At 38.5% G+C, this 12,008-nt stretch overlaps 1 protein-coding gene across 1 annotated transcript; it reads right to left on the bottom strand.

The window, feature by feature from the left end:
- Window positions 1-3,516: 3,516 nt before the first annotated feature.
- Window positions 3,517-10,580, bottom strand: LOC131162488 (ABC transporter G family member 25). The gene is made up of 3 exons (XM_058119026.1): window positions 10,377-10,580; window positions 9,391-10,222; window positions 3,517-4,931 (listed from the first exon to the last, which is right to left on the bottom strand). Exons 1-3 carry the CDS (start codon window positions 10,494-10,496, stop codon window positions 3,913-3,915), a joined length of 1,971 nt encoding a protein of 656 aa, XP_057975009.1. The 5' UTR covers window positions 10,497-10,580; the 3' UTR covers window positions 3,517-3,912.
- Between the last annotated feature and the right edge of the window lie 1,428 nt (window positions 10,581-12,008).

Below are 12,008 nucleotides of genomic sequence, written 5' to 3'. Positions count from 1 at the left end.
GGTGGTAAAGATAGGAATCCAGTGGTATTTTCCATTCTCCAATCAACTGAAAATTTGCCGAGAAAATGAGGAGAGAGAAAGTAGATACCTTTATACTTTAGTTTAATATATATTAGTATTATACACACACACACACACACACACACACACACATATATATATATATATATATTACTTTATCCATATATATATGTGTGTGTGTGTGTGTGTGTGTACTTATATATCCATCCTATTGTTCATTTAATTAATTTAATTTAATAATGTTTAATTAATTGATTGATTAATAATAATATAAAAAAAATTTCTCAGGTTACTATACAAACTAGACTATGATGTTCACATTTCTAAAGACAGGAAACTCCCAAAGCATGACAAACATAATGTGGGTAACTTGGATACAAATGGTATAAATTTGGATGCTAGGGGCAACCTGGGTCATCCAATCAAGAAGTTGGTGAATTGGATTTGAATGGTATAACTTTGGACCAAAGTGGCGACGCACACCCAGAAAGTGAAGTTATGGCTCCACTCTCGTCCGAGTCCCTCGCACTACAGGCAACTAATACACCAAACCAATCATTAGCTGAGGATGTTCCTAAACTAGTTAGAAAACAGCTACCACAACATCACACTGAAGGTATTCCTACTCACATATGAACTCGATCCTTCTAGTAAAGTTAAATATCCTATGAGTCACTATGTGTCTAAGCATCATTTCTCATAATCAAATCAGTCATTTGTGAATCAATTATCTACTGTCTATTCCGAACAGTGTGTAGGAAGCCCTAGCTGGCCCAAGGGGGAAAGCTGCTATGAATGAGGAAATGAGATCCTTGCAGAAGAATAAAATGTGGGAACTTGTTGATTGTCCGCCAGGGAAGAAACTAGTTGGATGCTGGTGGATTTTTACTGTGAAATGCAAAAGCAGATGGCACAATTGAGCACTTTAAAGCAATATTGGTTGCAAAAGGATACACCCAAACCTATGGGATCAATTATATAGATAATTTTGCACCCATAGCTAAAATCAACATAGTTCAAGTGTTGTTGTTTCTAGCAGCGAACTTGGATTGGCCATTACAATAATTTGATGTGAAGAATGCCTTTCTACATAGCGAGTTGTCCGAAGAAGTCTACATGGATCTCCCACCAAGAAGCATGATATTAGAAATACATAGTCAAACGATGTGCAAGTCAAAGAAATCATTGTATAGACTGAAACAACCTCCAAGAGCATGGTTTGGAAGGTTCACAAAGGTTATGATAACCTTTGGCTACCATCAGAACAATTCAGACCATACTTTATTCATGAAGAAACGACAAGATAAAATGACTGCACTTATCATATATGTAGATGACATTGTAGTCAATACTACACAGATACTTGTCCAGAGAATTCGAAATGAATGATCTCAGTCCCTTGAAAATTTTCCTTGAATTGAAGTGTCGTGATATGATAAAAGGGACTTTCTCTCTCAAAGGAAATATACCCTAGATTTGTTAGAAGAAATTGGTATGTCAGTATAACTAGCTAATACACCAGTGGAAGAAGGTTTGAAATTATGTGTTGAGTCTAATTAGGTACCTGTTGATAAAGGGAGATATCAGAGACTTGTAAGAAGATTGATGTACTTAGCACACACAATGCCTGACCTTGCCTATGCATTGAGTATTGTCAGCCAATTTATGCATGATCCTGGAGAACAACATATGAATGCTGTTATGCGTATTTTGAGATATATATCTAAAGTCGGCTCTTGGAAAGGGAATTGTGTTCACTAAAAATAGAGATTGTAAAAGCGTAGAAGCATATACTGATGCTGACTGAGCTGGAGCAGTAGATAACAGGCAATCTACTACAAGATATTTCACCTTTGTAGGTAGTAATCTCGTTACATAGAGAAGCAAAAAGTAAAATGTTGTTGCACGATCAAGTGAAGAAGCTGAATTTAGAGGTATGGCACTTGAAGTTTGTGAAGTGTTATGGTTAAAGCTTCTCTTGAGGGATTTGGGTTATCCGCCTCGGCAACCAATTCGACTATATTGTGACAATAAAGCAGCATGTGATATTACTCATAATTCGGTTCAACATCATTGTACAAAGCATGTAGAGGTAGAAAGATTTTTCATTAAGGAGAAATTGGATGAGCAAATTGTGGAGTTGCCTAACATTCAATCAAAGGATCAGCAGGCTAATATCCTCACTAAAGCAGTTTCAAATCAAGTGTTCTCAAAGTTTTTGAGCAAGTTGGGCATGTGTGACATCTATGCACCAACTTAAGTGGGAGTGTTTAAATATTGAGTTGATCTTGTAATTAGCGTAATTAGGGATTTTTTCATATTCTAAAGATATGATAGTTGTCTGGTCATTATAGCTCATCTATATATAAGTACATATGAATTCATTGAGAAATATACTAAATAAATAATATTATTTGCACCCTGTTTCCGATTTGTTCGTATTCTTTCAAAAGGGAATCTTATTTAATTAAAGTCACCACACATGCACCAAGGAATATCTACATTAATTTTCACATCCCATAGCTCTTTCCACGTCTCTAATTTGTCCTCACCAAGGAATATCTGCATTAATTTTCACATCCCATAGCTCTTTCCACATCTCTAATTTGTCCTCACTAGCCTAAGGACCATATACAATCGAAAGGAACTAGCTCCATCCTATTAGTATGATAGTATCACGGAAATAGAGTATTACTTCCTTCCATCAACTTCTTGAAGCGTAAACAAATCTGAATTTCATGCGACTTTGATGCCCCCAGAAGCTCCCTTCGCCTCCAATCCTACCCATTCGACCAACTTCAGCTTTCAAAAGGAATTGATTGTCTTTATCTATCCTGCTTAGCTTTGTTTTTTGTAAACATATGATGTTTGGTTTCCATACCTCCAAAGCGTCTTTCAGTACTCTGGTCTCTTTTTTCTTGCCCATTAAGGCCCCTAACGTTCCGGGAAAGGATTTTTGGAATCATTTGCTGATGTGGGTAGGACTTAAGGCTGGTCTCTGCATTTCTATTGATATCAATATAGTCTTTTAAGTTTTTCACCCTGTCCTTCTAACGTCAATCCTTTCTTATTGTTGAACTCCATAGCCTTCCCCATCATCTCCTCTTAGCTATCATTTGTGCCTTTTCTCAGATCATATTTGCTCAAGTCAATCATAAAACCACAGTTGCAACTGGGTGTCGCTTCCTCATCTCTCGCGCATGACTGATTGCTATCCTCTTTAAACAAGATGAGTCTTGGGATGTTGCTGGATCTTCTGCCCTCTTCTGGTGTGGCTCCTGTTGAACCTTCCCCTGAATTTGCATTTTGGGCTGGGAGGCTTTTAATGTTCTCTAGTTGGGCCTTTCCGTTGAACTGTTTTATGCTTAAAAGAACATATTTTATAGTTTTTTGGGTACTTTGCATAATGTTCAATTAATTTGTTCTCACAAAATTTTATTCATATTGTTCTTATACATGTTTTCTCATTAAAGAAAGATGTGGGAAGGATGAAAAGAGAGAAAAATTAAAAAAAAAATTAAATAAACAAACAGATCGAAGACTTGGATTCGAACGTACAGCTAGCAGCCGATGGCATCGACTCAAAGCCATAAATGATGAAGCTGCACATGACGTACAGTACAGCACATCAGCCATCAAGCTTAGAAAGCAAAGATCTCATGCTACAATTTGAATGCTCAAGAGACACTCTTCTAATCAATTCCTTAGCTACCTTACTACTAAACATGATCAAAGATGGAACCCACTGATCCAGGCTTGTGTACTGTTTGAGGATTCCATCCATCCAGAGTACGTTGCAGCTTTTCGTTTCTTTTCTTTTTTTTTTTGCTTTTTCTTTTCTTCTCTCTTCCTCGATTTCTTGGCAATGTTAAGAATAAAAAATTTCAATTCTCAAGCTTTGACGCGCCTGAGCGCGAGATAAGCCAGCAACCTGTACCCCACAAACATAACGAATAACGCTCCTACGCTAACCGCCGGCCGTATCTGCCGCCCTATGTCTTCATTAATAAAATTGCAGTCGGTGCCGACGTTAGCGTTGCTTCTGTTCCCCCGGCCGGCGTTCTCGCAACCCAAAGCCGACCAAATCTTCTCACCACCGCCATACTGGACGTCAATCAGAAGCCTATACCCATAGAACGTGACCGACACATACCTAATCCAATGCAAGCACGCCGGCCCCTTGTGCACGTAATACCCCCCCGTCAATATGAACGCCAGCATAACCACCGTGACCACCGTCAGCGCCTGCTTCGCGTTCATGATCGCCGCCCCCATCGCCAGGCCCAACCCCTGAGCCACCAGCACGTAGCCTAGGAGGACGAGGAGCGTGAGGACGAAGGCCATGGGATGGGGGTTTAGGCCGGCCATCCAGTAGACGACGGCAAGGAAGAAGGCGGGGAGGATGAGCTCCATGGGGAGGTCGCCGACAATGCGAGCGGTGAAGTAGGGGGAGAGGGTGTAGATGCCGGCGGCGAGCTCCTTGGCGAAGATGGCTCGGTCCTGGGGGAAGGCGAAGGCGGCGTTGGTGGCGGGGAAGACGCCCCAGAAGATGGCGACGAAGAAGAGGAGGCCGAGGCGGTCCTGGACGTTGTGGGAGTTGGAACGCCACCACATGGCTCCGGCGAGGAAGGCGGCGGTGAGCACCTGGAAGATGCGGAGGTAGTTGAAAGACTCGTGTTTTCGCTCTTTGAGGCTTCTGCGGAGGAGAATGGTGAACTGGTTGAGCCAGGTAGTCATCGGAGAGTGGATCAGCGGGAGAATGGGCGCGGCCGTGGCCGAAGTGGGAGCGACGTCGGCGGCCGTGATAGCGGCTTTCACTTTGGGAGCAAGCAAGGTGTTGTATGACGAAACCAGAGATTGCTTTACGTTGGGCTTCTCTCCCTGGGTTGAACTGTCTACTTGGTAAACGCCTGCAAAGATTTTCACACCCATTTAGTGCTATTGCAAAAAATGTTCTTGCCCACTTTGGTTTTTGAGTGCTTACAATTTTTTTACTCGTTTAAAATTTAGATAGACGATCTAGAAACTAATTAAAAAATATTTTTAAAATTTTTATATCAACTTGAAAAATTAAAAAATACAGTGATATGTTTTTATTTTTAAAAAATTAAAACAAAAGTAACTAAAGTTATTTTCTGTGAGCAAATAAAATCATAATAGTTTAATCTAGATAGTCTCTAGTGTATATGAAAGAGATCATGCTACATGAGAATAGTTAATTATAAACAACAAAAAAAGGTTAATAAAACCATTATTATATTTTATTTTTAAATTAAAAGACAATACAACTCAAAAATTATAAACTTTTATTTAATCTTAAAAAATTAAAATCTAAAATTTATATTCACAAACTCAATTTATATCTTTTTATGTATTAATACTGTCATACGCGTGGTGATATACAAATACTGAATGTATTCTAAATGTAATTGACAGATGTTGTCCTCTAATTATAAAATATTAATGATTGTAAACTACATTTAAATGTTATTAACTCTTACTTCAAGATATAAAGGGATAGATATAATTAAAATACTCCCAAGTTAATGTATAACACTTTGCATGTTTAAAATTTAAATGGTGCAAAAAAGATTTAAGTGAAGATTTTATTTCAATTATCACCTATAGAAATCTTTAACATTTAAAAATGTGTTATGAAATCAATGTCAGCATAGAGAATGTAGCAAAGAAAGTAAAGTAGGGAGTCGAAAGCACTATATATATATATATATATATATATATAGAGAGAGAGAGAGAGAGAGAGAGAGAGAGAGAGAGAGAGAGAGACGGTATATCTATATGGAGGATGGAAATTGCATGGTGTTAACTGGCCGGCTAACACCAAGGCATTGCTAGTGGACTTCTGCCTTACAACTCAACACAACACTGGTCGTCAGCTTTTCCTAGTTTTGCCTCTGCGCCATTACTCTTTTATATATATATATATATACAGCTGCTAGCAAGCTCGTGCAACAGGATGTGATGAGCACAAGCATTAAATTGCATTCATGCTGCAATTCCCTACTCTCAGAATTGTGGTTAGTCCCATGTGAAGACAATTGATAAAGCTTGCAAGAATTAAATTGAGTTAACTAGATTCTTAGTTTGACTAATTTAGACTCCGTGGTAATAATTAACCATTCTCTTACTTTCTCCACTTGACTTTGCTTTCATCTCCTATGACCAGCCATATATACATATATATCTTCTTCAAGCAGCCCTTCACTACACTCTCTCTCTCTCTCATTTGAATTATGATTTAATAATCTTAATTATAACTAGAAGAATGTACCCCAAAAAATATTTTAACTCTAAACGTCTTGTGCTTTGAAATCATATACAAATTCACCTGAAAACATAGATGTCACGTAAAGTCAGAAGACTTGTTCTAATATCTCTGCAACTACCGATGCTGACTTCTTGTACTGGGGGGGGAGAAAGTGGAAAACGCGATTTCAAGGTCCATGACCTTTCCACAAACTGATCATCCACACATATTCATAATATATATATTAGGTTATATTATATAGTGGTACCCTGTCTGTTTGCACTTTCAAAGGCCAAGGATGAGTAGTCTTGCCAGTTGCCACACTTGGCTCATTCAATTACCTATTAATTTAATATGTAAATGAGTGGGGGACCTAGCTAGCTACTTATATGGTTTCGTCTCCTCCATTAATTTAGTTATGCCCTAATTAATGTATGTTAAAGACAGCACCCATGGTGTTAGTGGGTTTGAAAAATATTCTAATTTTTTCTTCGCCCAATATAATATATTTGTCTGCTTAAAAAATTAAAAATAAAATACATGTCGGCAGTAGTCCCTCTTTGCACAACTTGATAGTTTGATTAATCAAATCTACTAATCATAGGATGTTATGCTAATTAATAATCATAGGATTATTTGGGATAGATACAACCGGTTTTAAAAAATCTAATAATATATTTATAGTATGCATACATACAACACACAATTTGTATAAATTAAAATATTAATATGATGCTTTGCTCATAATTTGTTTTTCGACCTAGCTTTAAATAATAATAATAATAAAAAAAAGGATTGACCGTCAGGATAACCTAGAGATGACACGTGTACTCATGATTTTCCATCAGCTCTATCCATTCTCTCCAGTTCTAAAGCTTACCATTACCATATATAGAAGGGATCCTACCGACTTTGTCCACTAAAAAATTTCTTGGGGAATACTATGTTTCACCCTTCCATCTCATTCCAACAGTACAATTATATGCTTAAAGGAATAAATCCACCACCACCACCACCACCACCACTAGCTGATACCATCGTCTATGCATCGCCACCATTACCCACTAAATTTAACCACCGCCACAAATTGAAGCCGCCCTTCTTTCAACTTTTACACCTTAATAAATTAATCCCTCCATCTCTTTAATTATTAATTTAATCCATAGAAGACATCTTAAAAATTATATTTTGATTGCAAGTGGAATATATATATAGGACTGCTCCATCGCTTAGATCTTCATCTTTTTTTTTCAAAAAACCGCTACAAAAGTATTAATTGAAAATTTAATAACCATATACAAAATACTACGTATACTATAATTAATTTATAATCATCTCTAACACAATTGATTCATGACTACATGTGTTCATTTTTATTAATTAAATTACTTATGATATTTTTTTCTTTAAATATTGTTGATACGTACAAAAAATATTTCCTTTTGATTCCACATAAATAATGTATAAAAAAATAAAAAATAACATGATCTTTGGATGATAAATAAAATATAAATAATTATGAATTACTAAGTAATGTTATACCACATATACATACACATACACATACAATAGACAATAAACACAAATTAGTAAGTACATATATGAGAAATTAAGTAATAATATAAATTTTTGGAAGGCAAGCATGAGATTTCCGTTTATTGATAGTTATATAGGAGGATTTGGTATGGCACGAAATAGATAAGGTGGTCCCTTAGTTGGTAGGAGAACTTGAAGGGCAACTGGCTGGACGATGAGGATGTTCGTGCAGGACCAACTAAACCCTCACACTAGCTAGCTGATAATCTGCATGAGGCAGCTGCAGCTAGCACGCATATAATTATACAAATGGATGATGCATGCATGCATCTCAAACAATTATGAAAACTTGATTTAGTAGACAATATTAAGTGCTACCCATCACGCATCCTTCCTTTTTTTTAAAAAAAATATATATATGGAGTACAGCATGTGGCTGCCCACCATGCTTAGCTTCCCCTCAACATGCATGCAGTCGACAAATCCTACAACATATATTTAATTTTATATATACACCTTAATTAACCTATTTTTCTTTTGGATGATTCAGACCCCAGCCTCGATGGTCTAGCTAATGAACCATGCACGTGGAGATCATGCAGCCAAAGTCCTTCTGCCTTAATTAAGCAGTGTACGTTGCCCTATGAATCTATGATCCCTCGGGCAAAAGCAAAACCCCAGGATAATGAAAATATAAGACCTAACTTCTTTTTAGAAAACAGATTATTAATGGAGGGGAGGCAGTACATTTCCACGTTCATGACATCTTGACATGTCACGTGGAGGTCGTGCATGCTATGTATTATATATATGTTCGTATTCTTTGGAACACTGGCTTCTTCTCTGAGTTTTGTCTCTTCAGCAGTTCATCATGCATAAATGAGCCCATGCATGCATGCATCGACCCATCCATGCACCTTCCACCTCCATATCACTTTACCTAACTTTTGTCACCTACAGGTCATCCATGCTTTTCTTCATAAATGCCTAAAACGTACCCTGGTCCAAAAAGTTCACATGTTCCTTCGGCCTGCAGGTCAGATCTCTCGACTCCCAGAGTTTAAAAAAAAAAAAAAAAACAAAGAGAGAGAGAGAGAGAGAGAGAGAGAGAGAGAGAGAGAGAGAGAGAGAGAGAGAGTGTGGCTTCGTGCAACCCCTTAATTATGTAAGATTTTTCCCTAGTTCATTGAAAGAGTATTGACTTTTGGCAGGGAGAGCTAGACCTAATTTTCATTTTCTTCCTATCAAATTTTAGAAGCAAATTGTTAAGAAGTACCCACAACTCCAACATAAATGGTTTTTCTTATTAAATTCTGTAATATATGTGTGCATGGTCCAGACATCAAATAAAGCACAGAATTTATTAAGTCTGATGGCCAGTAATTAATTTGCTCTTAAGATTTGTCAGCCAAAGCATTTCCCACATTTAAAAAGACCTAAAGTTATTACCGCCCTATCAAAAAATTAACCAAAAGCACAAAAAAACAAAAAACACCGAAAGCAAAACACACCAAAAGCAAAACACATTACGGAGCAAGCTAGCCAGTAATCAGTGCGTAACGTACCATTAGCGAGATCGAGGAAGAAGTCCGCCGGATTCATGGGAAACGAAGGCTCGAACCCAACCGACTCAAAGTACGCCATCGCTTCGCTCCCTTTCCCAAAGTACAAACACCATCCCTCCGACAGCAGCAGCACCGAGTCGAACATCTGGTACGCCCTGCTTGACGGCTGGTGCACCGACGTCACCACCGTCCTCCCCTTTTCCCCCGCCAGAGCCCGCAGCGTCCCCACCATGCGGTGCGCTGCCGTCGAGTCCAGCCCTGACGTCGGCTCGTCCAGAATCAGCAAGCTCGGGTTCACCACCATCTCGCGCCCTATGCTCACTCTCTTCCTCTCCCCTCCCGAGACTCCGCGCACGAGAGCGTCCCCTATTATGGTGTTCTCGCATTTCTCTAACCCCAGCTCCGCCATCACTGACTCCACCACCGATATCTTCTCCGCCTTGGACAGCGTTTGGGGGAGGCGCAGGAGGGAGCAAAACACCAAGGTTTCCCGCACGGTCAGGTGGGGGTACAGCAGGTCGTCCTGAGCCACGAACCCGGTTCGTCTCAGAACCGGTTTGGTCAGTTTCCGACCGTTCGCCAGGACCGTTCCGCTGAGGCCATGGCCTTGGAGCCTCCCCGCCAGCGCGTTCAGGAGCGTCGATTTGCCGCTCCCGGACGGGCCCAGGACTACCAGGATCTCCCCCGGCGACACCATTCCGGTGATCCCGTTCAGGATTGCTCGCTCTTGCGTGGCGCCTGTCGGTTTCTGATCGGACGGCGATCTGGGTAGCACAGCGCCGAACATGGGCCCGTTCTTCTTCGGCTTTACTCGGTAGCACAAGTCCACAAACTGCAAATTTTTTAAAAAAAAAAAAAATTAAAAAAAAAGGGTCAAGACTGAAGCTACGACTCTTGTACAGTACGTAGTCAATTAAGTCATGATGAGTGAGTCAACCAGCTCATGTGCAAATCCATGCATGAAAGTAATCGATTAAAATTTCTACCTTGAGAGTGATGGGATAACAAGATGACATTAGAGATTGGAAGTGATCACGAGGAACTGGGCCGTCAACGGTGGATGAGTTTCCGTCTGGAATATTTTCTGGGTGGCCAAACACGGCCATGGGAAAAGGGCAACAAGGAGGGAGAAAGTGAGAGGGTTATAATATGCGGGTGAGAGAGTTGAATGAGCTTTGAAATTAAACGAAGACCTGGATCTAGCACAACCCCTATTTATTTAGTTTTTGCTCCTCCCACTGCTTGCCACGTCGAGCGGACACTCGCTGTGTGAATTGCTACGTGGCAGATTTTTGCCAGGTGGAACGCTTTCTTTCTGGCGAATCGGTCGCCCTTTACCGAGAAAGATTGCTCTGGTGTCGTCTTATCCTTACTTTACTATACTGCTTTATAACAGAACTTTACTATTTTTAATCTTTATTTCTTAATTTAGAAAATGGGCCTGCAGTTCATCTCCCTTGGTTCGCACATGGGCATCCAATTTCAAGTCCTCTAAAATAGTAAAGAGGGGAAATAGGTTTTAATGCCTCAATTCATCACTACCAATAAATTTTAACGATTAAGATTTATGTTTTGTGGGTCTCAAAATTATAACTTGGATTAATTTATATATTGTAGAAATTATATGTGTATGGTATTCCATACACCTTGTGTCATCATTATTAGGTAAGAGTTTAGCACTAAAAACACTTCAATACATTTTATTTATGAAATAACTATGGCTTTTAGTGTTTAATTAATATAAAATAATTGATAAATAAAATATATTTTTTCTATAAATAGGTCCAACTTTAAGATGGTATGTTTCACTTGATAAGAACCGAGTTCAAAAATGGTTAGATTTGGCCAATCTGTTCTTGAAATAATATTAGTTTCATGCTATCATTGCTACACACCAAACGAGTCTTTAGAACATTGAGAAAAAAGCCTTATAAACTTTATAATAAAAAAAAAGTTATGCTTAGAGATGGAGGGTGGCTACTAAATTAAATCCACTGTCATTTGACACTAAAATAGTTAGTACTTTTGTGGATGCATTGAAAAGTTTATACTATGACAAGTTTATCTCACAAATTTTATCCAACTTTGCAATAATTGCGGCTATTAGGGACAGAATTAAAAGTGGACTGAAATGAGGAAAATTGACTAACCACACCACTTTGAAATTAGTCAAACATGTTGCTGAGAAGAAAATATTTGCCAAGAAGAAGAAAAGTGAAGGAGAGGTGAATGTTGTTTCTAAAGACAAGGTATAGAACCAAATTCCAACTCAAACTATTTGCACCTATACCACCCAACATGTCATTAACTCACAATCCAACATGCCTACCTCGTTGAGTGCCAACTTGTTGATTTTTTGAGTTCAATCTCTGTTTTGATTATGACAAACCACAACATCTCATTTGTGCAATAAGTGTGAACATGTTTATGTTTCTGGAAGAACAAATGACGAATGTCATATTGAAGCCATAAGAGCACCTAAATGAACAAATCTCAGCGTCTTCCATGGTGTATGAAGGAGCAAAGATGAAAATTTTTGTTTATTTTTTGTGTTGTAATAGTAATTAGATTTGAATGTGAATGCATATCATATGATTTTATTTGAAGCTCAAATAATG

The sequence above is a fragment of the Malania oleifera genome, chromosome 8 (assembly GCF_029873635.1).
Source record: "Malania oleifera isolate guangnan ecotype guangnan chromosome 8, ASM2987363v1, whole genome shotgun sequence".
Taxonomy (NCBI): domain Eukaryota; kingdom Viridiplantae; phylum Streptophyta; class Magnoliopsida; order Santalales; family Ximeniaceae; genus Malania; species Malania oleifera.
This window is presented reverse-complemented; position numbering and strand designations above follow the sequence as displayed.